The sequence below is a fragment of the Grus americana genome, chromosome 4 (genome assembly GCF_028858705.1).
Source record: "Grus americana isolate bGruAme1 chromosome 4, bGruAme1.mat, whole genome shotgun sequence".
Classification (NCBI taxonomy): Eukaryota; Metazoa; Chordata; class Aves; order Gruiformes; family Gruidae; genus Grus; species Grus americana.
Window position 1 is genome coordinate 41,857,254 of NC_072855.1, and position 27,907 is coordinate 41,885,160.

Sequence of the window (27,907 nt, forward strand, 5' to 3'; positions counted from 1 at the left end):
GCAGAAGAGACCTTCATATTAATGCCCTGTAAATAATACAAGTAACCAAAAAGTATTCAACTTTTGCATTGTTATTTCAATATGATCAGTAAATCTGAAAAAAGGGGACCTTAGTATGACTTTTCCAGTCTTATCTATTGACCTCTAATAGAGAAAAAAAACTTATGCCAACAGAAAAAATACTGAAGTGCTGTACATCATTAAATTGGGGACAGACTTTTTAATTTAATAGGGTCTGTAGTGATGAGGGGTGATGGCCTTAACCTGAAGGAGAGTAGATTTAGATTAGATATTAGGAAGAAATTCTTCACTGTGAGGGTGGTAAGACACTGGAACAGGTTGCCCAGAGAAGTTGTGGCAGCCCCCTCTCTGAAAGTGTTCAAGGCCAGGTTGGATGGGGCTTTGGGCAACCTGGTCTAGTGGAGGGTGTCCCTGCCCATGGCAGGGGGGTTGGAACTACATGATCTTTGAGGTCCCTTCCACCCCAACCCATTCTATGATTCCATGAATATACTTCATCAACAGCTGTCCCACTTACCTTTTTTTTTTTAACCTGAGGTACTAAAAATATACTGTATAGAAATTACATAATCCTGTCTTTTAGACAGTAAAAGCATCATCCACTTTTAACTCTCTTAAATCAGGAAGCCAGCTATTCTAGAATTAAAACAATTTTTAAAAATGTCTATTTTGGACAAAAAAAAAAACAAACCCTAATACCAATCTGTTTGATTGGGCTGATCTGGCTACTGCTGTGTAGCTAAATACTAGGCAATGCAAAGACTGTATCTCCTCCTAAAATTAATTCTTTTCTTTGTTGTCTGCTTACTAGTTTTGTATGTAAAATTCCTAGCTGTTAATTTCCTCTAAGGGAAAATAAATACAGAAATCAACACAAATACTGTTTGTGAAAACAATGAGAAAACATGACAGAACAATAAATGGTCATACAGAAGTTTTTAATGTTTGATTAAATCATCACAGCAATCAGAATTTTTACTGTAATGATATGCAGCTCTACCACACTATTATAAATAAAAACATTAAGATCAATATTAAATACAGCTCTAGGCAACATCACAGATTAACAAAGAATGCATTCTTCATGAACCAGTAACTGAATGGTTTAAAAAAAAAAAAAAAAGCAACCAAAACCCAAAAAAATGCTGACACTTTCCCCCTCCCATCCACCACATTTTTTTTCAAATTAGTAACTTCAGTAAGGCGCTGCAAGTTTTACGTTGGAAAATTTTTGTTGCACAGCACAGGCACACATACTTCATTATCAGAACCTCTAATGTACATTTACCAGAAAACATTGTAGATGTTGACAGGGAAAGCTTAGCAGGTAAGAAGAGTAAACAGAGATGCACAATTTCTATGCAGCACTTGGGATCCATACTGAAATTATAAAACACAGCAGGGGTGTGAACTGTATTTTAATTCAGACAGTACAAGCTTGTAACATTCCGTGCAAGTTACTACAGTACACACAGCAGTGTTTTATGAGGTTTCAAACTGATTTAAAGCAATTTTTCTGTGTAGTGTGTTTATATTCTTCCACTAAAAAAAAATTAAACAGAAATCGGCATCACAGACAACTTCCAGAGCTGCCTTCTGTAGATGGGCCACATCCTGCTCTTTGTGAAGTTTCTCCTGTAAAGTGGCTGCAGGCTTACGCAATGTAACAGAACAACTTTTGAAACACTAACACTGGCTTCATGTGGAAGAATACAGCTAGCTGCTGCAACGCTCCCATTTTAACACAGCCCTACTCCCTGTTGCAGTCCAAACCCATTTTAAATAACAGGGGCTAATCACCATGAGCCCACTGACGCATTTTGTTTTCTACTTGTTCCAGTTGCTGCAAGAGATGAGATGATGAGACGTAGATGGCAGTTTTATACTCAGAAAAATCAGTAAAAATTCAGCGGAGCACTTCAGCACAGGCATTAGTTTGGAGCTTGCCAAAAGTACCACAATTTCAGTTCAGTACGTTATTGTACTTAAGATAAAATCATACTGAGCACTTTGCGAATACAGATGTTTGAGGTAACTGTGATGAATGCCTTTGAGATACCTAGGATTATTATTTTAGACATTTACCATTTATATTTTTGCAGTCTTATGGGCACAGTTGTTAAAAGAAGGAAATTGTATCTAACCTCATATTGTAAAGCATGATTTTTTTCAGATAGATTTCTTAATTTGTTTCCTTCCTACTTTAGGCTTAGCATATTGCCTTTTTTTCCTCTGCATGTATTTGTGGGGGTGGTGGCTGGATAAAATGAATGTGAAACAAATTCATCTCATGCCTAGAAAGAAAAAAAGTAAAGAAGTTGGGGATCTGTCAGTTCACCTGCTAGCATGTGTGTTGCTGCTTAATTTTACAGTCCTGCCAAATTTTCAAGTACTGGATTCAATTCTGCCCTGCTGCTCATCTTCTGTGGCTACACAACATTTACAGCTTTAAAGACTTGGGAAAAAAAAATCACCCCCAAAACCAATAAACAAACCAGTCAAAAGCAATTTAATAATTATAGTTGCTTTCTTCCTATTATTTTTAAAACCCTGCAGTTTTTTAAAAATAACATTTTAATATTACTGTTCCAGTTATCTGCTAATAAAAGGAAAAAGGAAATCTCAAGGTAACGGCAATGAAAGTTCCATTTCAAAATGATCTTATATGCATGTTGGATCATAAAGAAACCATTTTGTTTAAACCCTTCATCTAGTTGTAAACATTTGCTAATCCTCCATTACTTGCAGAGGATTATGAATTATACTATAAAATCACATTAAAAAGGTAATTAGTTATGTGAGATATTAACTGATTCATATTTAATAGAATTTTTTAATCCATACAAATATAAATAAAGAATGGTAAAACTTCAAGAAAAATAATATACATTTAGTGCAAGTTATGAGTTACATTTCTTCCTACCATGTCAGCAGTGGAACGTCTTTTGTGGAGAATTAAAAATAAAAATGACTGTTCTCAAATTTTACAGGGGGGGAAAAAAGCTCTCCAGTGTTGTAGCATGCAATTTTTACCAGATACACGTATACAGAATTGTTCCAGCTCGTAACTAGTAGAATAGCAGTATTTTTCCTTATACTGCACAACATTGGTATATATCATAGTGTTTTCAAGAATACAAAAATTGCATAAGACCAGGTCACATTATTGATATTTTCTGCAGCAAAAACAGTATTTTTCTTTGAAACGCTAGTTTCATCTGGTTTTAATTTGTCTCGTATCACGACAGCACATGGGTTGAAAGAAGTCTCACATGGTTCCGGCAAGGTATTCATCACCTGTTCAATCTGGTTTTGTCACAGCAGACCTGTACTGCCCCGAGCATTTCACGATGTACAAACTTACACGTTTAATGGCACAAGAAAAACCTCCCTTCTTGTGATCGAACCTCAGTAACTCACAGTACATCTCAATATGAGAAACAACTGCTTCAAAAGGGCACACCAATTTTAAAGAGGCTTTGTTACGGCTCAGGAGAGAGAGAAATAAAGCTCTTCTGGAATGTAGAAAGGTGACGTGTAATAATTAATACGCTTCATGAGTTAACACAACAGTTCTCAATGGTAAAAAGGGCAAGACCTTTCAGTCTCCGTAAGATGGCTCAATTCAGAATGATCCCTCCAGAAACAGGGACTAGTAACACATCTCTTCAAAGCTGAAGTACCAGGCTGGGGCTGGAGAATTGCGCCACCTCGCACGGCTCACCCACTGCACTATCATGGCAGACCTGACGCCTCGGGACGCATCCAGTGCAGGACAGCGGCTCTCCCTTCCCACGCTCCCATCAGCCTTCCTCCTCGCCACATACTCCCCCAGACCAACTCCTGATTTCCAGCAGCAAAAACCCAGCTCTCGTCTCTGATTTTGGAAGTATCCCCCAGCCTAAAGTGTTGTGCTATTCAACAAATGAACCTCCTCTTCCGTTTCCTCTCTCTCCTCAGCTATGGGTTTCAGTTGAACATTATTGAGGCGGGGTCTTGGTTTGCCGTCTGGGCCATATGACGGAGGATATCTTTTTTTGTTATAATGCCAAGGAGGCGCCTGAAAAGGATAAATGGAAGATTGGTATTAATCCAAGCAGGAAGGTAATCCAGCAGAACACATCTGTAGCCAAGTCCTTTTTGTTGACAGGAATACAGCAAAAGTAAACAGCCCCATTTTCTTATTTAAACAAAAACATCGTATTAATCAAAATATCAAGGAACCACTGGTTTGTTAAAAGACAGCAATGCTGAGACACCATATCAGATGGTCTCTGACAGCTGTAGTCCATTTTAATGAAATACAAGTAATACAAGTAGAGCCCATGACAATTTTTATTTAACTTTTTGTTTCTACAAAAATGAAATTTTGATTAGCGTATGCCAACAAAAAAGTAACAAAGAGGGACAAAGAAAAAAAGAGGTATGAAAAAGAAGTGATATTGATCCCATTTCATAGGGGAGGCATGTTCCAACCTAGCCATCAGAACTGACGTACTGCTTGATGGCCCAAAATCCGAATAGCAAATCACACTCCCCTTCCCTCCGTTTTTAAATCATAAGGATCCTTCCAGTCTGACACACTGGCTCAGGCTGAGCGTATTCATAGGAGCACACTGTGTTGGCCATGAAACTTTTGTAAAATAAACAAGAGTTAACTAGCTTTGGGAGCTCACAGCTTTAGAAAATAAAGTGGGAATAATGAAAGCTTTCATTTTCCAATTTAGATACTGTGCTCTTACGACAGCGTCTTCATGGCTTTTAAAATTATAACTCTGCGAAATATCAAAAGGGGTGAGACTGTCCAAAAGGATAATATCACAGGAGAAGCAAAGAGCAGAATGAATGAGCTGCTGCCCTTGTTATTCTGGTTAGTACATTTTGTTTTGTCTTATTAAAGGATGCATGAAATACTTGTGAAATATTAGCATAAAATGAGAACATAATTAGCATGTTTTGCACATAAGCAGCTAAACATGGTGGGTCTGTTCAGTAGAGATGCAACGAGCAACCCGTGTCCAAATTAATACAAAGTCTACCATCTGTCTAAGGTTAGTTCACAACATCATGGTTAAAACAGCATCTAGATTGTGAAGTAAAAGTCAACGTAGTAGCATGCCACTTAGTGGCTTAGGATATCACTGAACATTTTAGAAAGGAGTACATTTATTGCTGTAGGTAACAGCAGCAGAATCACGGGACTTTACATAAAATCACGGGACTTTACTAAAAATAAGAGTACTTTTAAAAAATCAAGTTGATAAAGGGGGATTACAGGGAAGATCTAATGCTACGAGACATTAAAAACACACTTGGCTTTGCTTCTCAAAAGATGCGATACTCACTTCGCTATTTAACAGCTACTTAAAGCTGTCAAGATCAGAAAAAGAAATTGGCATATAGGAAAAATCTTAATTTGCATTAGGCAGGGAAATAGTTTTCCTAGCTGCATGCTTTCCCACCTGGGGAAATCGGCAGATCGACTAGAGGGATCTGTGTGATCTCAAGAACGCAAATACCAGAAAGTCTATTGTTTACTTTCCTTTAATGTTGTGACTAACAGTATGTCCGTATTAACAGCTGAATTGCTACAAAAGGATTTTGCACATTTTCTGGTTTAATACAAATTTTTAGCATAAGATGATTTCATTGTTCAGCCGATGTCATAAAGCCCTGAGTTCACAAGTTTCATGCTTCCTGACTTCTAATGTGTCTAATTATGAGATCTGATATATCTAATCACCAAGGGTTCGACGTGCTGCTTTAGTTGCTCGAGATGCTCTAATATGTTCTTCTTTGTGATGATCCCCAAGACAATCCTGAAACAGATCATGTTATGCTAATAACTGTGTGTGAAATCAAATTAAAAAAAGTTCTAATCATAATGAAAAAGGATTAGAGCAAAACTTAAAAAAAAAAAATGGTTGCAGGAAAGCTAATGAGATAATTAAATGAAAAATGATTTGAAAGTCAGTACTCTTTCCCAGACATTGCCTTTTTTTCTTTTTCTCCCAAAATGCAGAACACAATTGGATCTTCAACCACCCCAGAGCAGTATGTTTCTCATATCAAGTATACGTCAAGGAAGCATACTTCATCCCTTCTCCCCAAATTCGTGTCTCTTCAGGTTTTAGAGGCACTGAAACTAAAATCTACTTTAGTTCCTTTGTTTAATAGTTAGTTCTCCTTATGCATACAGATAATTATTCACATTTTAACAAGCCACAGTAGAGGAACAAAGTAATAACTATGTAAAGTCATCGCAACTGAGATTTGAAGCTGCACTAAAAAGCAGGGTTATCTGGTGTTCCTAGATACAAATTCAAATTTCTCATTCATGACAGTACAAATCAAGAGCAACTCCCTGGAATGGATATTCTCGTACAAATTAGGAAGAGTGAGGCTCAGTCTTTATCTATCTCTACGTTTGCCATCAGCACCAATTTCTACACAGTTCCTATTCCAATCTGGATTGGAACCGGTAAGCTGATGCGTGTCTTTATGTGGGTATATTCAATTTGCAGGAAATTTGCCAAAACAGAGATTAGTCCTTGCTGTGCACATGGCTATATGCCATGGCTAAATACCACTAGTACTAGCATTTACTATCTGATCTTGTTGTAATGGACAGTGTGCTCATGGAATATCACAGGTTTGTAAATTGAAGTAGGACAAATATGAATATCTGAAAATAGCGAATTATTAAAGCCATCCATACTTGCTGCTGCTTTATCATCAAATAGTTAAAAATGTATAGTATAGTTTGACATAGCTTTGCACGATTAAGCTTTTTTTAGTCGATTTTAACATCAACATTTGAGCACTCAACCACAACAGAAACAAAGAAAAAACCCCCAGTATAGTAAATATTCTTCATTAAAGTTTTATCAGTTGAAATTTCCCTCCCCAAAACAAGAATAATTGCATGCCTGCACTGACTTTTAAGTGTCACTTCATGATGTCCTTTCCCCATCAGAGAAAGGTTTTTTTAAAGTCATTTATGCTTCTGAAAACATCTACTTGCCATTCAATACAGGGATGCACTGAAGAAAAAAACCCCCCAGAACATTTAAAATAAGTTTGTTTTAAGATACATCTGAAAAGATAAACTTGGAAAGCAACACGATATTTAGATATTTGCTACTTGTAGCAGCCATCCTTTTGCCCACAGCAAAACGAAGTCCCACCTATATTTCAGGCTTCTTGGGGTTTGTCCCATGAACACTGATCCTAAATAACGTGGATTACCAGACAATGCTACACTCCCCAGGTGCCTTAAAAGACATGCTAAAGAGAAAGCAAGATACTATGGCAGGAGCTGCAATGTTGTGTGCCAAGTGTTTAACGCAAGAGACACAGGAAAGCAGAATGTAAAAGGAACAGCTACACAGAAAAAGATCATGTCAAAAAAAAAAAAAAAGGAGTAGTTTAGATAAGAGGCAATTATAATGAACATTTATGTTTTCATGCCTAGGACTGATTTATTTAGTGGGTAATCACATAACAATTCCCTCATTTACAAACATTCTTACTTACAAGAAATTACTTTCTTGAAGTAATTTGAAGCGTAGAAACAAAAGTTCCAGAACTAGTAGCAGTTATTTAGTTGTTAGTATGCCAAAACCAAGAGCTTCGTGGTAATCGCCATCACGAAACTCCAGAAGAGGAGATACTGACTGGATCATTTTCTCCCTTACTTTATACAAACCCAGCTATTTGTAGATGTTCAATAGCTGATACACTGCCCCGTTGCCAGAATATACGTAAGAACGAGGAAATACAGGCCTTAGACTGTGCACCACGCAAGACTAAATTTCTGCGAGGCAAGTTGCACACACAAAACTTGCTGAATGAGAGCTAATTTTTAACAGAACACCTGAAAATGACTAAAATCACCTGCATCCTTACTTGGAATACAAGGGAGGAGTAAGAATTTAAGAGAGATGCCGCAGCACAGCACCTTCTTAACGAACAATTAAGAGTCCTCAGTTGCAGTACCAAACTTACGGGTTCAAATACCACGATCCTGGAATATATCCTGGTTCAAATACTCTGATCCTAGAAGTAAGAATTATTGTATCTAACCAAACAAAGAGCATTGCCACCACTTTACTCACCCATTGTGTGTTACAAGGCACTGCCTCAGACCCAGCTTCCGGAAAATATCCACCACTATTTCCATGGGTGTGTGGTCTGTCACGGTGAAAGGGCTCATATCAAGTATGCTTCTAAGCTTCAAAGGTCGAGGGCTTTCTGCTGGAAGCGATGGGGTATGCTGGGCAAAACAGACCCTGGAACTGCCAACAATCCCTTCCTGCTTCTTTCTAGCACTTTCTTTAAGAAAAAAAGGGAGGGGGAACAGCAGAGGAGAAAGAATTTACAGTCTTGGAGTAAGATAATTTAGTGCAAACAGACAGATCAATCAACACTACCAGACCCTGATGTTATTCTCGAGATGTTGATATTCCGATACATTCTGTTTTGATGTGTTTCCATAGACACTGCTTTATCCCTTGTGTTTGTACGGAAATCACAAAAGCCATGTACAATACAGCTTTAGCCATTCTTCAGCTACTACCTTTCTCACTCCAATAACTGACTTTTAGTTACTATAAAGAGGTGGAAAGACTCAAAAACTAACGTACAAGAAGCACATAGACAGCTGCTGAAAAAGCTGTTGAGGGGAAAGCCAATCCCAATTGACAGCTCGCCTGTCATGATTCCAAAGCCTGCAATTATTGTTGGTTCAAAACCAAAGAACTCATTTCTGATCACTCTGAAAATGCTGTCTTCTTGTTTATAATGAATTTATTTAGCTTTGTGTGAACTGGATCTTCTTCCTTTTCATGTCTTCATTACCTTGGTGACATCACCATCCTTCCCAGTACCCTGAACTATTTCATACAATGACTCTCTTAAGGCAGCCAAAATCCAAGACTAAGCAACTTGCCCTGTGCAATCTCAGCAGCTGAAATGAGTCTTACCTGTGAAAGTGTATTATTAAAAGAACGTTCTGCTATTCCCTCACTTACTCTTACGTAAACGCAAACTTAAAACAGTATGATGTCTATAATAATTTCCAAGTTTTGGACATTTCTATACATCCTACATAGTGTAATACCATAGTATATACAGTATTAAGACCACAGGCAAAAGTTTTACTGAAGTCAACAGTACTTTTTAAAAGTTTCAGGAGACTTGTGTCTGTCAAGGTACAATCTTATGAATGAAAAAAAAAAAAAAAAGTGGTTTAAGATGCAGCTTCCATCATTGATTTCATGCACCAAATGTTACAGTTTTGTAACATTTTCTTGGATAATGATTTTTTTCCTTTGGTTATGATCGTGTCCTCAAAATCCACAGAATTTTTCTTGCCAGTGCACAAAGCACTGTCCCAAGTAGACACAAGTTTCTAATACCCAGAGAAAGAAGTCCCAAACAGGGCCCTGGGCGCATTAACATGCAAGCCAAATTTCCCATTACACAAACAAATTGAAAAACAGAAACCCAAAATAATTAATATTTCGCTATCTCTCCATAATACAGTCTTAGTTGTTTTAACAACAGTAAATAACATACTGTCAGAAAGAAGTACGATATACATTTACATTTTAAAATTACTTGGACAGTAATTCTCACAGAATCCTGCTGTTCTAAAATGAGAATTACTCAATTCTGAAGAATGTTAATGTCGCATCACTTGGGGAAAAGAGATACTAGCAAATGCCTCAAAACAAACAAAAATACCGGACTAGATGACATTTTGGCCTACTCCAGTATGACAACTCTTGTTTTTATGACAGAGATTAACATTTTCTCCATTTGAGAGCCTGCTACTGAAGATAATCATATACTTCAATAAAGGAACAGACAGTCTGCGTGAGGTATCTGAACCTTAAGTAAGTCTGTTAACACACAGAGTAATAAAGCTATAAAATCATTTAAAATTGGCATACATAATCATGCAATACTGGAAGATAATTACCTATTGCAATAGTTAAATCTCTTCTTAGAGCAAAGCCCACTAGTCTCTGCGATTCTTTTGACATAATAACAGGAAAACCATTATAGCTGGTTTCATTGATCAAGTTTTCTATGTCTTCGACTGTCATATTATCCTGTGTCAGAACCGCTAAAGGTGGATCACTTCTTCGAGGTCTCATAACATCAGCAGCCAGTGTTGTGTGAGTGAATTCTTCCTTTGCATCCAAGAAAGGATATCCATTCAGTCGGATGTGTGCCTCATAGATGCCTTCCCTACCAAAGGCATCTCCTACCCACTTACTGGTCATGACTGCAGCCATTAGGGGCACAATATATTCCAGCCCTCCTGTTAGCTCAAAGACAATAACTACCAGGGACACAGTCATCCTTGTGACACCACCTGCAAGAAAAATGGTAGCCAGTAACATTCTGGTATCAGATCATAAATGAATTTAGAATTCCCTGCCTTCCTGTTGAGAACTACAAACATAACTTTGCCATTAAAGGTCATCTCGCAAACATCATACTGAAGCAGACAGGAAAAATGAACACAAAACTTTTAGAAATAAAAATGAGCTTTAGGGGAAGATTCCTAGAAAGCCAGAGAATACAGGGATTTGAAAAATATGTGCAGTTCTTTCATGTAAACTAAAAATAAAACTATGTATTTCTCCATATCACACCTGCAGTAAAAATACGGAGATATGCAAGGAAACCCTTTAAGGTAAGAATTTGGAAAAAGAATGCAACTAATGCAGGGGAGTAACAGGTAGCAATTCAACAGCTATGTTGTCCAAAGGATTACAAATTTAATGCTGTTGCTGAATCATAAAAGCTAAAAAGAATTCTGAGCTGATGAAATCTTTCTTGGACAATGGGAGAAGACAGGGATAAGATTTCTCTTTTGTTAGTATCCAAGATATTTGCTCTGCCAATGTTTCTGATGCCGTTATCTTCATTCAATAAAGGACTATGATCTTTCTTTCAATGCTTTCAAAAGTGATTCCAGTTGATCTATTAAAAGACAAAAAAAACCTCTCCAAAAACTAAATTCGTATCACTAGTTTATTTGGTTGCTTATATGCACTTTTCCTTAAGAAAAAGGTCTACTTTTTTGCAGGATTTGTACTAATAGCTTTTAATTTCTAAGGCAATGAAGTTGTAAGCTAGGACAAGACAAGGCCTTCAAAAAAACCTCTCCTAGTTTAGGTAGCCAACTTAAGCCTCCTTCCATGAAGCTGATTTTCAACAGTTTGTAAATCAGACTTGTTAAAAATTTATCAAGCTGGACTTCTCAAATCATCAGACACTTCTGAAAGTTTTGTTTGGATTATGAATTTCAAGAACATTTTTTGCAATTCATGCAGATGTGACAGCTGATCACGTCACCTCCTTGTAATAATTTCAACAGTACTTGACTCTGCAAATCCTCTACTTCATACATTTCAAGAAACTGATTTTTCTGACTGATGTAGTAATGACACTCGTGATACCAAATAGAAAGCAAACACTACTATTTAAATTCTTCTGTTTCTCATCAATTTAAATTTCATATTATTCCTCAGATCACAAGGATCTCATGTAGAAATGTGAATGTGTTATTCTGAAGAGAGAGAAGCCCATATAAAAAGGTGTTCCAAACCTGCACACATTTATATCTCCCTTAATCATTATTTTGGCAACATACAAGAAATCAGGTAATTTAATTTACTTTGTTGTATTTTAGTTACCTAAGCATGCAGCAGCACCAACCATGGCATAAAGACCAGGTGTAATACAGTCAGCTCCAACTTCACACCACTCCTTGAAGATGAACCAGTCATGATGGTAGTAAGCCAGCTGCTCCACTGCAATTCCTACAATCCTTCCTGCTATTGCGCCAATTGCCATACTAGGTATGAACAACCCAGATGGAACCTGCCACAAAACCAGAAGAACTGTTGTCACACTGATGGGAACATACCCTGATGCGTAGTTTTACAAGCAATTTTTTTTTTTCCAAAAGAGATGTAAATGCTCAAATTGTCACGTTAAAAACATGTAAACTGACATTGCAAGGTTAGTAGAACTTAACACAATGCTGTTGATACTTCTGATCAACTTGGTTAGCTGAATCCATTTTATAAGCACGTTTGTTTATATTTTACTGTATTTAAGAGCAAATCCATCACCAATACAGGACCAGAAATTAGACTCCTCAGTGCCAACAGCACCATTTTTACCATGTGTCCCCCATCTGAGCTGCACTACTAGTACTGAAAAGTCTTCCTTACTATTTCCCATTGCCCTTATTACTTCATGTTCCTGAGTCAACATTCACTTACTAAACAAGCTTTGCACATAGGACTGCCTTCCCAAACTGCTTCCCAACACTGCTATAAATTAGATGGCCAACTAAATAGGTGATTTTTAAAAGAAGCTTTGCTTACTGTATTGCAGTTTCCCATACAAATTTGTGTATATAGAATGCTTAATACACTATGAGAGAAAAAGGCAGGACAACTCCCATTGTACAACGTAGATAACATTACTGTAAAAAAAAAGTTCCTACTGTAATTTTAGTTATTTAAACTGTTTTTCTGTTATGAACTAAAACCTGAAATGGCCATACAGCCTTGTCATACCAACATGGCTTAGTAAAAGATTATTGCAAGTCTTGCTTTTATCAGCAGCTTCATAAGGAGTGAAGGTTCATCTGAGAAATTGCTGTTGTGTATCTTTTCTCCTCCTTAGGAAGCTAATCTTCTTTCCAAAAAACACACTGGTGTCTAAACATCTCATTAAGCTGGAAATGCCCGCTGCTTCTCCTCACAGCAGTTGTTAGTATCAAAATACTTTCTACTGTGACTGAGGTACAGATCTGACTGCAAATAAATAGCAGAATTTTTACTTTTTTGTCTAAATGCACCAAAACCCATCTTGTAAAAATAACTTCATTTAAAAAATAGCACTCCTGGTGTAACAGGACACGTAATTTAATTTTTTTTTACTCTACAGCTGTGACATTTCAGTATTGTGCAATTCCAACTCCAGATTGTCTAATGCAACACCTCTGCTCAAGCAGGGTCAACTACAGCAGGTTGTCCAGGATTGCATCCTGTCAGATTTTGAGTATCTCCAAGGATGAAGGCTCCACAAGCTCTCTGGACAACCTATTCCAGTGTTCAACCACCCTCAACAGTGAAGAACTGTTTTCTTATGTGTGCAGTTACATGGAACAGCAATATAGACTGAAAAGTTAAAGCCAGTTTAAACACAAAGCCTGCTTAGTGAACATTCTACACTTCATTTGTGTTAAGACACGTGTGATAATGATGTAGTTGCAAAAAACTATGAAGGGAGCCAGACAAGACAGAAAACGATGATGGCATGACAGTTATATGTCATTCAGAAAACAGCCACAGGTTGGACAGAAGCTGAAGACAGCTCCAAAACAGATTTACAAAATGACCAGGACAGACAAGAATTATGCTGCTTTGTAATGGAGAAGAAATTCCCATTACAGTCACACGAACGAAACCCGCTTTCTAGTAATGACATGCAATACTGGAAATTTCAGGTCAGAAATCATCATTGGCTCCCTTTGACACCTGCAGTAATTACATTTATGTGATAAATTAGGAGAGGGGATTAAAAAAAAAAGCCTACAAGTTGTTCAAGAGGTACAGTCTTTTCTTCTTTTTTTCCATGTCACAGGACTGGGGAACCTGAGTGGTTATGTCTGAACTCAGCTGAACTCTGCTCTTAGAAATTTTAGAATCATCTTTATTGCTGAATCAGGCCCATTCAAACAGCGATCCACCCACAGAGTTACTGTTCCCTATTAAATTTAGCACACGTTTCTATTCAGCTGAACAAAAGGCTAGTTTGAATTTAATTAAATTTAATATTGTTTTCTACAAGAATTGCTTACTAATCAACAGTACAAAGACCTTTTTTTAAAAGAACTATACATGAAAAAAATTCTAAAAACAAAGCTGCTGAGAGATGGAAAATGAGAAAGGCAGTAATTAAATAATCACAGCAGATGATGCAGCCACTGCATTCACACTTACCTTGATACCAAAAGTGAAGACTGTCATGATTATTTTAAATATGAGTGCTAAACACAACTGCCATATAGCTGAATAGACTCCAGTGCCTGCTGGACGGTCAGGAATATCATCTACTATTTTGCTTGCATTCATATCATTTCTGTAGTCACAGAGGGAGGACGATTCTAACGGCCCACAGTCCGTGAAGAGCTCTTTAATAAGCTCACTGGTGTTTAGCCTTGTATATGGATTAGGAAATGCAATGACAGCTGTTATTGCTGCAACAATAATAACCTCCAGGACAGGATACTTCCCAAATTTCGTAGATTTGCGTCGACGACACCATGCGATGTTTGCTCGGATGAAAAACGCTCCCCAGAGCCCACCAAATACTCCCAGAAGAATAAAAGGAAGCAGTTCAAAAAGGTACCAAGGAGTGTGATATTCCACATAAAAAAGAACTAGGCGGCTATTACCAAAAGGATTGATGGACCTTAAAACGAATGCAGCTACTAAAGCAGCAAAAAATGATCTCCATAAAGTTTTCAGTGGGAAATAGTAACTGACCTGCAAAAGGCAACACATGAGAATTATTAGTGATTCAATTAAAAATTGTTTTATGCACGTATTACAGTACTGCTGTTCACATGGTATAGATGCTGGGGAAAAAAATATTATCAGTATTATTCCTATCAGTGTTATTTCTATCACTGGGAGCACTGGCACTCCAGTACATCCTACATTTTTATAAAGCTTTACAACAACTCATACTTACATCAGTTTTAGAGACAATACTAAAGCAATATTGAAACCACTGCAGGTTTAAGACTGTTAGGAAATAATGCCTAGTAATTTATGTTTAAAAGCATCTCTTTCTGGCATTCATAAGAACCAGACTGTTTACTAGCTCTCAAACTTCCTGCTAATACTGTTTCATCTCCATTCAACCAACATTGAAAGGTTTCTGGCAGATGTGTTATTTTTATGAAGTATGATTAAAACATTTAAAAAAAAAATCCTCGAAACAGAACATGCAATTTCATATTTAAGCCCCACAAAGCCTGATTTGCATTTCAAGAGAGTTTTCTTCTGAGGTTTTTTGGTAACAAAGGAATTCCTAAAAATCCCCTAATTACATAGCAAAATTATACATAAAAAAATATTTTGCTTCCTTTTTTCAAATCAGAGATTTTTAGAAGAATATTCAAACGTCAGTTTTCTTCAAAGATGTTAATGATCTAAATAACATTCCTATGTATTTTGAAAACAACTAATGAAAACTAATTTAACACTTTAACACAAAAAATTTCTCGGAGAACAGAGTTTGATTGCCCTGGAAGTCAGTTTTATAGCATATTTAGTTTAATAATTAACGCATTCAATTGTGTTTAGGGTCTGAAACTTTAAGAAAAGTAACATTTAAAAACTTGTTTCACAAAACTGTCAAATAGGTTTATAAAGCTTCTTAGAAAATGAAAACAAGAAACCCCATTTTTATTTTTTTTAAAATACACTCCTAGAGTGAAAAACTGCTGTATCCTTAGTCCTGCCAGTAACAGGACTCTTGGTTTTGAAATGTGGGTCCAAAAATTATTTCCTCCTTAGGAAAGACTCCACAGCTTAAAGAAGCCTGAGATTATTCATGCGGAAAGAAAATAATTTATTTTTTTCTTAGCTATCTATCATTCAGTGCCATCTCTTGACGTACCTCCTCCAGACTGAAAAGGACTCCACCAATTGGGGCACCAAAGGCTACAGATACTCCTGCCGCTGAGGCAGCTGACAACACCTGGATAAGAACAATGATGAGAGGGTTTTTTTTTGCAATCTGTGACATGTTTTAAACATGAACAGAATCTAGTTACAGTTATCAGTTTCTTCTATGTCCCTGTCAAGAACACACAGATCTGCTAACAGAAAAGCATCAAGTGCGTGCTTCAGAATGCTCATAAGATGTGGCCACAGCAGCTACCGACCACGTACTAGCCATGACAAAGCCAACGATGCTGCTCAAAGCCTCCTCAGCAAAGCACCTAAAGGAGTCTATGCTTCAGTATGAAACTGCTGATATCTCATTTTCAAGAAATTGTAGTAAGCTTTATTGGTACTAGATGTGTGTGGTGGTGAAGTCCACCAATCACAAATATTCTTCAAGGGACAAAATCAATGACTGACTACATAGCTTTTCTATCAGTCCTGGAGATTTGCACTTGGTAGTCTTCAAGCAAAAACTTGCAAAAAGATCTGAGGTGAACTGAGGTTAAGGGAGAGATTAAGAGGAACTGAAGCAGCAGCTGGTCCTCCAGTATCATGGATGACTTATGTTCAATATATGAAGACAGTTACAGTGTGTGCTAATTATGATATTGGACAAATTCCTTGCAAGAACACTGACCCCCAGGTAGTAGCCCTTACACATCTGTGGAAGAATACACAGAGAAACTCAAAGAATTATTACATCATTCTGAGATGAGCAGCTAAACCACAGGCAAATTAAATGATTTAAGAACACACAGCTTTGAAACACAAAGTTGTGGCGATGTGCTGCCCACCACACACACCTTAAGCCATTACCACCAGTGGGGGTTGTGATGGCTGCATCTGGCTTACACTGGACTTTGGGGGACAGATGGCAAGACAGTAGCCAAGGGCTGTCAGAGTCACTGTTCCAGACATCTTGCTGGTATGCAAATGTGACTATAAGTCAATCATCTTACTCCATAAATAGTGGACAGCCCAGAGCCCATTGAGCTTGCTCTCCCGCACAGCAGCTGCACGCCAGGATCTCCCCTTGAGTAGGGACGCCTCTCAAGGTTACTCCTCGAGGCTGAGAGATTCCTTGCCGTGAAAGATCTTTGGTAAGTGACTAATAGCATGCCAAACATTAAGATCTTAGCTAAGTGATATTAAGGGTTGATTGTACATAAATATAACCCTTTAGCCATAAACCGTTGATCAAGTCTGGAACTAGGACTGGATCCAGCCGTACCTAGACTCCTCTGAGGAGTTTAGAAAGAAAGAGGGTCCTCTCTGAGCTTCATGACTCAACGGGAGGGTGTCCCTGACAGTTTTGTCTGACCCTGTCCTCTGTGCAGTAAATAATCAAGTGTACCTTGCCATTGAAGCTTGTTAAACCACTGTCGCATTTACCACTGAACTTCGTTAACTCACTGTTTGTATCAGTAAAGTATATTGTTGCTTCTCTCGTAAGTGCATGACTATCTACCACAGAAGTGAACCCAAATTTCCCATGTTCTGCAGTCTCCTTCTAGAAGTACAGAAATTGAGCCTGAGAACTGCAGTACAGCTAGGACGACACCTTTTTTATTTTACACTGCAAAAATTTTATTGAATTAATAAGCATGTTAAAACTTGCTACTCTCTATGACTATACTTGCTTTCATTTGCATGGCTCTTTCTATTGGGTTTACATGACAAGGTTTTGGTAGCGGGGGCTGCAGGGGAGGCTTCTATGTGAAGACACCAGGCTGCCCCATGTCCAACAGAGCCAGTTCCAGCCAGCTCCAAATTGGACCTGCCGCTGCCCAAAGCTGAGCCCGTCAGTGATACTGGTGGCACCTCTGTGATAAGATACTTAAGAAAGGGTAAAAAACACTGCACAGCTGCTGTGACAGAGAGGAGTGAGAAAAATGCAAAACAACTCTGCAGACACCCAGGCCAGTGCAGGAGGGCGAGGAGATGCTCCAGGCACTTATGCAGAGGTTCCCCTGCAGCCTGTGGAGAAGCCCATGGTGAGGCAGGCTGTCCCCCTGCAGCCCATGGAGGATCATGGTGGAGCAGATATCCACCTGCAGCCCATGGAGGACCCCTCACCAGAGCAGGTGGATATACCCTTAAGCAAGCTGCAGCCTGTGGAGAACCCACACTAGTGCAGGCTCCTGGCAGGAGCCGTGGCCTGCGGAGAGGAGCCCACACAGGAGCAGGTTTTCTGGCAGGAACTGCAGCCTGTGGGGGATCCAGGCTGGGGCAGTCCATTCCTGAAGGAGTGCACCCTGTGGAAAGGGCCCATGCTGAAGGAGTTTGTGAAGGACTATCTCCCAGGGGTGGGACCCCATGCTTGAACAGGCATGAGTAGGAAGGAGTGGTGTAGACAAAGCGTTACAAACTGATCACAGCCCCCGTTCCCCCTCCCCTTGTGCCGCTTTGGGGTAGAAGGGTCAGGAGTGAAGTTGAGCCTGGGAAGAAGGGAGAGTGGAGGCAAGGTGGTTTTAGTTTTGTTTTTGTTTCTTGCTATCCTACTCTGTTATTAATTAGCAATAAAGTAACCTTCCTCAAGTCTAGTCTGTTTTGCCCGTAATGGTAATTGGTGAGTGATCTCCTATCTCAACCCATCAGCTTTTCATCTTATTTTCCTCCTGCTGTCTTGCTGAGGAGGAGGAGGGAGAGCGCAGCTTGGTGGGCACCAAGGCTAACCCACCACACTCTCACTAACAACAACAAACTGAAATACAGCAGAAACACTGTTGTCATCAACCCTTTTCCAGGAATGCTTGGATTACAGGTTCAAAAGTCCTCTGGTGTCCTCACAACTGAAGACACTCATCAATTACCAAAATGCAGAGTCGAGAACAGAAATGGTCTCTGACATGTGAGACACAAACTTACTCTGTCATGGAAACAATTTACCTTGGAGAAGCTAGGGATAATACATTGGTTTTAACACAACAAATAACTATTGATAATCCAAGCCTAAACACTATCTGAGAGAACAAAAACCATCTTTTCAACAAATTGGTGTAAATGCATAGACATTCAATACATTCTAGAAATGCTTTTACAAGAACTTACCTCTCTTTTTTTAGCTTCATTTGTGCTGTACTTTGGAAAGAGGTAGGAAAAAATATTCCCACAGCAGCAGGCAACATGTACCAAGGGACCCTCTTTTCCTAAACTTAAACCTGATGCAACAGCCAAGACTAAAGTAATTGTTTTTATCATCAAAGTCCACTTCCCCAAGTAACCTCTGATGATGAAACCACTCAAAATAGTTTTTATCTGGAAGAAAGAAAAAATAGTATCTGTTATTGTATTCTGCTTTCTTCATAAAAATCATTAATTTTATCTGCATAACTTCAAAAATATGCTTTTCAAATGACTAAATTAAACTTTAAAACACGTATTGTTCAGATTGCTACACTGAATCCATTTGGTTGCCAGAGGTATTCCATTCGCAACTTACTCTAAAACACTGGACAATAACATTACCCATTACATTTACTAGAAATTTAATCTGCAGTAGCTTCTAAGACTGCATTCTTTGGTTTATGATGTAAATTATCAAGTGAAAGTCAGAAAACTCCCGAAGTAAAAATAAACCTGCAAAAACTATACTCAAGGTCATCTATCACAATATCACATTTGCACCAATTTTGCCCCTCTCTATTTTCTCCTTATGTTTTACCATCTCTACATAAAAATTTAACAGTAGGTTCCTTGACATAAAGATGGCAAAACCCGGCCTTTTTCCACTAGAAAAGAGGTGTCACTTGCCTAAGGTATTACTTTGCCTAACAGTGTCATATTATTAGCCTGGAAAGATGTCCATAAATAGGAAATAATATAGTCATCATAGGAAAGGACAACATGTCTATAAATAGGATGTACACAATACACGTACAATACACATACATAAAGAAATATTTACAGAATGACTGGAGAAGTGCGACTGACCGGACTTTGGGTTTTTCCCTCCCATTCTGCGTATAGTAGCAGACAGCAATTGTAAAAACAATGAGTTTTTGAGGATATTACACAGTTTACTTTGAGACTGTCTGACAGTTTGTGCTAGTGCAGGTGATTAAAGCCAGTGCAACAAAAGATCAATTCCTCTATCAAAGGACCTGTATTCTCTCTCTTATCACCGTAGGGAGGGTGGGGATGGGGAGGAAGGTTTGGAAATCACTCTTCCGAAGTCTTCATCCTTAAAAAGTAGTCCTGCCAGAAGCACGCAGCAAAATATACAAACTCAGGAGATTCTCTGAAATTTGGGGTATTTTTCTCAGCAACAATTAGCACAATTACAGTATTTCAATTTGAATACTTGTATTAATGTATTTCACCAAAGTCACAGAGTGCTCCCTCCTGCCTCCCCCCGACACTGTAAGGCAGCAGGAATTTTCACATTAATATGAAACATCTATAATATATATATATTTTATTAGTTAGACCTCACCTCAGGTATCCCCGAGCCACAGGCATAGGGAGCAAATACCTTCACCAGAGAAACTGCTAAGAAGGCAAAGCTCAAAGCCCAGAAAATATACATTATGTAGTTCATTATGTATGAACCTGGACCCTAAAAGCAAAAACAAAAATCAGAATATAAATTTGATGTACGAGCAAAATTACTACTTAAAATAACCCAGAAGTACTCTTCCTGCAAGTACATTTATGCACACATTTTGAAGGAGAGTAATTATTACCAAGCCAAGAAAGAGAGTTTTGTTTGAAAAACAAAGTCATGACACCTGCACATCAGCAAAGACTGGGTTATACAAGGCAGAAAGTACTCTAACACTTCATCTTAAAAAGAAAAAATAAACACAACACAGGTGGGGTTTTTTTAATAGCTATTAGCTGCTAAAATCTACTGAATATTGAGTAAATCTTCTTTATTTAAAAAAATTTTGTAGAAAAAATAAAACCAATCTATTCTTAGTTAACAGAGAACACTACAAATTTAGTTTATTTTTTTATGTATAGTTATGATCAAGAACAGAAATACTCCTGTTATTAACAGTTCTATACTCTCATAATTTCCTTACACCTGCAACAGTCCAAGCCCCCTTGTAGTGCATGAAACACGCATTTATTACAGTATAACCTATTAATCAATTCAAATGCTGAAAAATGGAGCAGATAGTACAACCCAAACCCATGTTTAGCACCCTAAACTTAAGACTATTATTTTCTTTCCACGTTCAGTTGAGCTGTTGAGCAAGACCATGTAAGAATGGGTATATACTTACTTCTGCTTGCCCAATTATTAGTTCTGCCCATGTTTTCCACTGTGGACATTTATCTCTCTCCTCAAATGTGGTCTCATTTGAACCCCAACAACACTGTTCATGGTTAAACCACAACGCACTAAGGCAAATGCCTTCCTTCAAGTCAGTCATCCAGTCAGCAGCAATATCAATTAATCCTGCCAATGCCCCTGTTTTAGAAACAGTTCTGTATTAATATTCTGGTAAATAGGAATAACACGCATAGCTAAAATGAAAAAATGTGCTGGTATTAATTGATGTAAATTGAAATTACAGAAAACCTAAAGAAATAGATATTTGAAATATTACTGATTTCCAGGAATATATCCTATTTGCAACATGGTAATGTTAGTATTTGCTGAAGAATCTAGTACCTTGTGTATTTCTCAAGTTAAATGCATCTTTTTATCTTTCCCCCCCGCCCCCATGCCACAGTTCTCCAACAGTCTACTGAAACTAAGTTAGGAGTCAAAAGAGGACTGATACATTTTTGTGAAGAAAAAGACAACAGACCTTCTGACAAAACTGCCTTGCCATGTCTCAAAGAACTCACGAACTATCCTACTATGTTTTGTACAGAACAGCATATTTGGAGAAAATAATTCTTACCTTGACAACAACTGTTTTAGAACAACATAAATAAAACACCGAATAAACCCTGATGACATGCATGTAATACATATACAAAATGAACTGCAGGTAACAAACAGTACTGATACGAAGTAGTTCAGGAGTTCACAAACTAAAAGCTTAAGAGGGATTCTGTGTTGTAACTACATGCAGAAAACTTGATGAAGAGTCCTCAAAAAAATAGGCATTACTTTGGAAACTGCTTCAAAGAATTTAAAAAAATAATTTAAAAGTCCCTTTATTTTACAAAAGCAAGATAGTTTTTCATGGTAGCAGTATACTGAAGAACTATTTTTTAAGTCAATATTTTTGTGAACACATACAACTGTTAATTAGTTATAATTTTCTATTTTTAAGGTATTATTCACTACTAGAAATAGCTGTATAGAGACAGCCACAATTTACTTGTGGAAGTTGGCAGCAGGGAATTACCACCCATTTACTAACTTATACTTACTAATCTTGACAGATCCTCAGTTTGAGATCCTGGGCCAAAGTCAAGGACAATAGTTCAGTAGAACAAAATTTCAACCAAATTAATTAAAATAATTAAACATAAGATGTCCCCATGACTGAAATCAAGATTGTACCATTTAAGATTCACTAGACACGTACAATGGAAAGCAAGTGAAACCGAAACACCTAGAAACATTCATGGCAAGTATTTGCTCGCTTTGTTGCTCAGAAACACAGTAAAGCAATTTAAATATACATAGCTGCTTGGGGGGTGGAAACACAACACTGCATGTTCCCACCCAATTTATCACAAGCAATTTCCAATAATTATACACTCCCAGTTTGTACACTCAGAGGTATATAAACATGGTGCACACTTTGCATATATATTAATTTATATGTAATTTGTTAAAGTGATTATGTATATATCTAAGTAGTAATTATACAGTTACCATGCCTTCTTAACAGGCACGGCCATACTCTGCAACTAATCCAATTTTCCTAGGATTTAATCTAAGATCTCTGTTTGAAATACATTTTTGGAAAAACTGGGCACAAAGTTTGTGACTTCTCACTCCTGCAAATTCTGGTCACTCCAAACTATGCTGATAGAAAGCAGCACTGCATGACAGCGGGGCCACAAACTATCAGACGATTTTAGCGCTAAAACTCATCCTAACATACTTAAAAAGAAAAGATAGAGTTGAAGTGGAGGCCAACAGACTCTACCTCTGTCCCGGGTTCAGCAGGGACAGAATTAATTTTCTTCCTAGCAGCTGGTACAGTGCTGTGTTTTGGATTTAGGTTGAGAATAATGCTGATAACACACTGGTGTTTTTAGTTGTTGCCAAGCAGTCAAGGACTTTTCAGCTTCTCATACTGCCCTGCCAGCAAGTAGGCTGGGGGTGCACAAGAAGTTGGGAGGGGACACAGCTAGGACAGCTGACAAACTGACCAAAGGGATATTCCATACCATATGATGTCACGCTCCGTACATAACCAGGGGGTTGGCCGGGAGGCTTGGAACTAGCTGAGCATTGGCTTTGGGTCGTGAGAAATTGTGCTGTTCGTCTCTTGTTTTGTATATTCTTTTTACTACTACTACTACTAGTGTTAGTAGTATTATTTAGTATTATTATTAATCTTCCTTTTCTGTCCCATTAAACTGATCCATGAGTTTTGCTTTTTTTCGATTCTCTCCCCTATCCCACTACAGGTGCAGAAGTGAGCAAACAGCTGTGTGATTGTTTTAGCTGCTAGCCGGGTTAAACCACAACAACCTGTTAAAGTTAATATTTTCTGCGTATGACGGAACATATAGCTAGACTTTGCTCATGTATAAACACATGCTTTACAAGGAAGTGAGCTTACCAAAACTATACATATACTGGAGCTACTTTTTGGTCCATTGGTACCATTACCACTAGCAAAAGACCAAAAACCCACAAAAACAACCCACCACCCCCCTCCCACCCCAAAAAACACCAACAAAAACCCCGCAAAAAACCAAAACCCAAATTCACAGCAGAAAAACCACCTAGCACAATAAATGAATACACTTTCACAAGAAATCCTACAAGAATAAACCAAAATTTAACAGAAAGGGAAAACACTAATCTCAATCACAGGATTAAAGAACATGGATAATTTAGTAGGTGGAAGTTCAATAGCTCTGAGAAACTCTCACTAAATTCAGTGAGTATTTTGTTTTCCATTTGATTAGTAAACCCTCCCCTCAAAACGCTAAAGCCTGTAAATCAAGACAGTCAACCTTTTCTTTCCCTCATGGAATTATGGTTGTAGTCTGAACCAGCTCTTACCCAGGTTGGTGGGTAACACACAAATGAAAAACACAGTAACTATACTTGCTGACAAGTGTAAGAAGGCAAGCCTCTGGTTTTTAGTTTACCTGATGCCAAACCAGTTAGAGTGACTACTAGCCATCCCGACCATGCATCGTACAAACTTTTTGTCATTTCCCATGCCGATTCTTTCTTCTTGCTATTAATCTGCAAAAAGAAATCGTTATGTATACTTGTATGTGCTCCTGTAATGTGAATAGGAGAAAAAAGCAAGCATGACATACAAACTGCATGATGCAAGCTGCAGGCAAACATACCCTCTCTTTAAACAACAACCATTCTCCTTGTATTTACTGCTTCACATAGATAAATCAGCTTGATTCTTCAGACATCAAACAACTGACAGATGAAAGTAAATTTGCTCTATTTAAAGAACTAAACCCCAGGAAATGCATTATTAGGATAAGTGTATACTTTCTATGATACATATCTAAAACATGTAATTGTAAAATTATTTCTCTCATAAATCTTAAATTATTTTTGTTGAACCTCAAATAAACTATTAGTGTACTACTACTACGCTATTCCATACAATTCAAGTTCCTAAACTTCTACTTCAAATATAAACATCTTTCTTTTATCTTTAGACTAAAAACCACACAAAAATAAAACAAACCCAAAACCTGGATAACTACTCTATAATACTTCTAGACAACTATTACTAATGACATGTAAAGATACTGTACTGAAAAAATAGTAAATCTTATTTTAGCCTTATTGAGTTTGTGTACTTAGCTGAAATTTGTGCATAACTTGTTTCATGATTAAACCTTCAGTATGTAATTGAATCCTATTCTTATGATTTTTTCATACTGTAAAAGGAGGGAGAAAGTATGTGCAACAAATAGGAAAAACAAAACCAACCAACCAAAGAAAGCACAATACTAGGCAAGGAAACAGAAAAAAAATACCACCCCTAGAGCAAGTAAATATATTTTATACTTTCCTCCACATTTGTAAGATTCTCACACTTTTTTTTTTTTTAATTAAAAAAGTTGTTTCTACAGTACCACGCCTTTCAAAAACACCATGAACTAGTACTCATTCCTCCTTCTTTCTACATCTTTGATTACATGGGTAGACAGTCCCCTGTCATTCAGGGCATATTTATACATTTCACAGTAGTTCTGTGACAATAAACTGTGAACTGTCTTGTCTGACATTTCTGGTCTCAGATGCTAAAATGAGTAACAGCTGTGAGACTTCACCCTAGATAATGTATTTCCAGGTGGGATCTGCCTTCCCAGGATTTGGCCAGGCCCAGCATTCTATCCAACAGTATGTCCACTAGACACTAACCTACACATCTGCAGCGTAAAGATGACGTTGTGTGAATTACTGCTTAGACATCAAATTATGAAAACATGAAAAACATGGAAAACACCTTACATTTCATTAAAAGCATTCAGACAAGGTACGTGTTCTCAGATCCATTGTCCAAGGATCTCTTTTCCTTAAAAAAGCACTAGATAGTGCAATTGTGGATGTTTTGGTTTTTTAAACTAGTGTAAGATTCTTTTTTTAACCATGTCAAAGTCAGTCAGCATATATATCCTACATTTGCTTCCAGAAAGTTAAAACCGATGTTTGCAAAGAAAGCAGAGCAACGCTAGAGTGTTGTACGTGAAGGAATCTCTCCCCTGACCCCTCCTTACAATTACAATTCATTTCTACCTATTCCTTTTAGGAGAAATCACATCTCCAGATCTGTTCTGTTTTTAAGGTTAATTAAGCATCCCAAAAGTTTGGCAGTAAGGCTCTAAAAGGCTTATTTCCTCCTCAAATGCTATTAAACAAATCTATTACATGAATGACAGTATCTAGCATGTTACTGACTCATACAACTTGAGTCCATTTCATGAAAGAACTCATTGCAGAGTGCACTGATAAAGATGGATGGCCTGAACTTTGAAGATCCCATAAGCACTATTGTACTATTACAAATATATCCACACTGGAAAATTGCCTTAAACGTACCAGCATGCAAAAAATGCAGTACTGTAAAACCATCATTTCGGTGACAGGGAACTATTCCCACTCTATTAAATCACTGTTTCTTTTCCAAGTTATAATACTGTTATAATACTGACTGCAGGTATCAATGAGACTGTGCTTTTTTAATAGCATTCAAGTACTTCTAGTTGATGTAACTACTTAATTTAAAGCATGCACATATTTGTATGTGTTACTAGATCAGACTAATTCCAACATCCAACAACAAATATTTTCCAAGTATTGTTATTTATCTCAAGTACCCGTCTATGCCTTTCTCTGTCTTTGCACTTCTCTCGAACCCAGTCAATGGTATGGAAGTCATCGTACGTTCCTACTCCAGGAATTGGTTCATCCAGAAGATCCAGTAAATGTGTTGAACTGTTGATACTTCCTCCATTTGTCATTGTATAATGAGTTCCTGCAGCAGAGGAAAGACAAGAATGAATTAATTCTGCAATAAATGAAGTATTCTAATGTTCATAACAGTATGGCATATAAAATTTCTGAACAAGTAATTAAGACACTTCCCATAACACGAATATTTTACTTCATTTAGGTCTCTCAATGTTGCATGTCACTATTTTTTTCTGTCACTCATCTGTAGGTTAAATATGCATGTTAGTGACTTGGTATTTCCATTGGTTAAATACAAATGTACTAGTCAAATTGTTCCGTGTGCAGACTCCAGAGAAACTTCAATACAACAAAGTGGAAAAAATAAGCAGCTTTGACACACATTTATCTTGAAGTTTACTTCAGTTTATGAACTACCAGAGCAATATCTGACTGTAAAAAAACAAAGCCAGATGATTAGATGTAAAGTTCACAGCACTTATTAAGAAGTTGCCAATTATTTTTAAATATACATACCATTGATTACCAATCTCTCCTACACATCTAAATTAAACCTAAAATACATTATCAACAGATTATCAGTGCAGCTAAAAAACAACAGAAAACCAAGCAAATACTTTTTTACAACTTATTTTTATTTATTTATTTCAGGTAAGTCACGGAACAGCCCTCAGTCATGAAAAGTTGAAAATACTGTATAAGGAAAATGTAGCATGGCCACCATTTGCTCACCTAACAAAACTGCTTCTGCAACAGTAATTGCTATAAAGGGCACATTTATAATGAGATTAATATCGGCAATGATTTAAAGAGTGATTACTCTCACTTGTTTGACTAAGAACAAAATAATTTGGCCAACAGCATATGGCGTACTACAATAATCTCTATTCTTAAAGATGTAGGCCCAAGCTGGCCAAGACTTCTATCAGTTCAGACAGGCACTAGAACTCATTTCACCAGACTGACACTGGGGTGGTTAGGCAGGTGGGGGGTTTTTGAGTTGGGTTGTCTTGTTTGGTTTTTATTTGAGGTTTTTCAATTGCAGGCTAAAATTTTCAAGACACACAAAATACTATTCATTACACATTCACATTACACATAGAAAAGCTTAAAATTCTATAAAAAGATTGCTTTAAAAAAAATCTTAAAGCAAAAGAAGAGAATGCAAATGCCAGAGACAGCTCCTCAACAGTACCAATACCATTCACTCATGCTAGCCTGGCTGCCATCTTTCTTAATACTGTTTTTTCCCCTCAGTCTATGCCATATTAAATTCTCCCTCATCTATTCACCATAGCTAAGCCCTGAAAATCTTTTCCCAAAACTGCTCCTAGTCTCTCTTAAGGCAGATGTAAAAAGCATCACCTATGCTTCCATTAATAAAAGGCTAACAACAACAAATTAAAACAGATTTGCTAATAGAGATGATTGTGAAAACCTTGCTTTAGGTCTCTTGCCATTTCCAATTCTAATTACAATTTTCAAATAACTAGAAAGGAAGTGTAAGATACATGTGTGGCTAGCTGAAATGGAAAGCCGATCTTGTGGAAGAGGTAGTAACAAA

At 37.5% G+C, this 27,907-nt stretch overlaps 1 protein-coding gene across 7 annotated transcripts in view; it reads right to left on the minus strand.

Moving 5' to 3' along the window:
* Window positions 1–942: 942 nt before the first annotated feature.
* The window catches only part of CLCN3 (chloride voltage-gated channel 3), a 68,289-nt gene continuing 41,324 nt past the window's right edge, over window positions 943–27,907 (minus strand). For 4 of the 7 annotated variants that reach the window (XM_054823279.1, XM_054823280.1, XM_054823281.1 and 1 more), the window contains 12 exons: window positions 26,250–26,407; window positions 24,042–24,141; window positions 21,029–21,216; window positions 20,233–20,355; window positions 18,849–19,055; window positions 15,748–15,828; window positions 14,061–14,606; window positions 11,736–11,922; window positions 10,007–10,405; window positions 8,139–8,355; window positions 5,765–5,840; window positions 943–4,081 (listed from right to left, as the gene is read on the minus strand). In XM_054823279.1, coding sequence (XP_054679254.1) covers window positions 3,923–4,081; window positions 5,765–5,840; window positions 8,139–8,355; window positions 10,007–10,405; window positions 11,736–11,922; window positions 14,061–14,606; window positions 15,748–15,828; window positions 18,849–19,055; window positions 20,233–20,355; window positions 21,029–21,216; window positions 24,042–24,141; window positions 26,250–26,407 — 2,441 coding nt within the window. In that variant the 3' untranslated portion in view covers window positions 943–3,922. The remainder of the gene's footprint in view (window positions 4,082–5,764; window positions 5,841–8,138; window positions 8,356–10,006; window positions 10,406–11,735; window positions 11,923–14,060; window positions 14,607–15,747; window positions 15,829–18,848; window positions 19,056–20,232; window positions 20,356–21,028; window positions 21,217–24,041; window positions 24,142–26,249; window positions 26,408–27,907) is intronic. The other 3 variants (XM_054823283.1, XM_054823285.1, XM_054823286.1) reach the window with 1 other exon arrangement.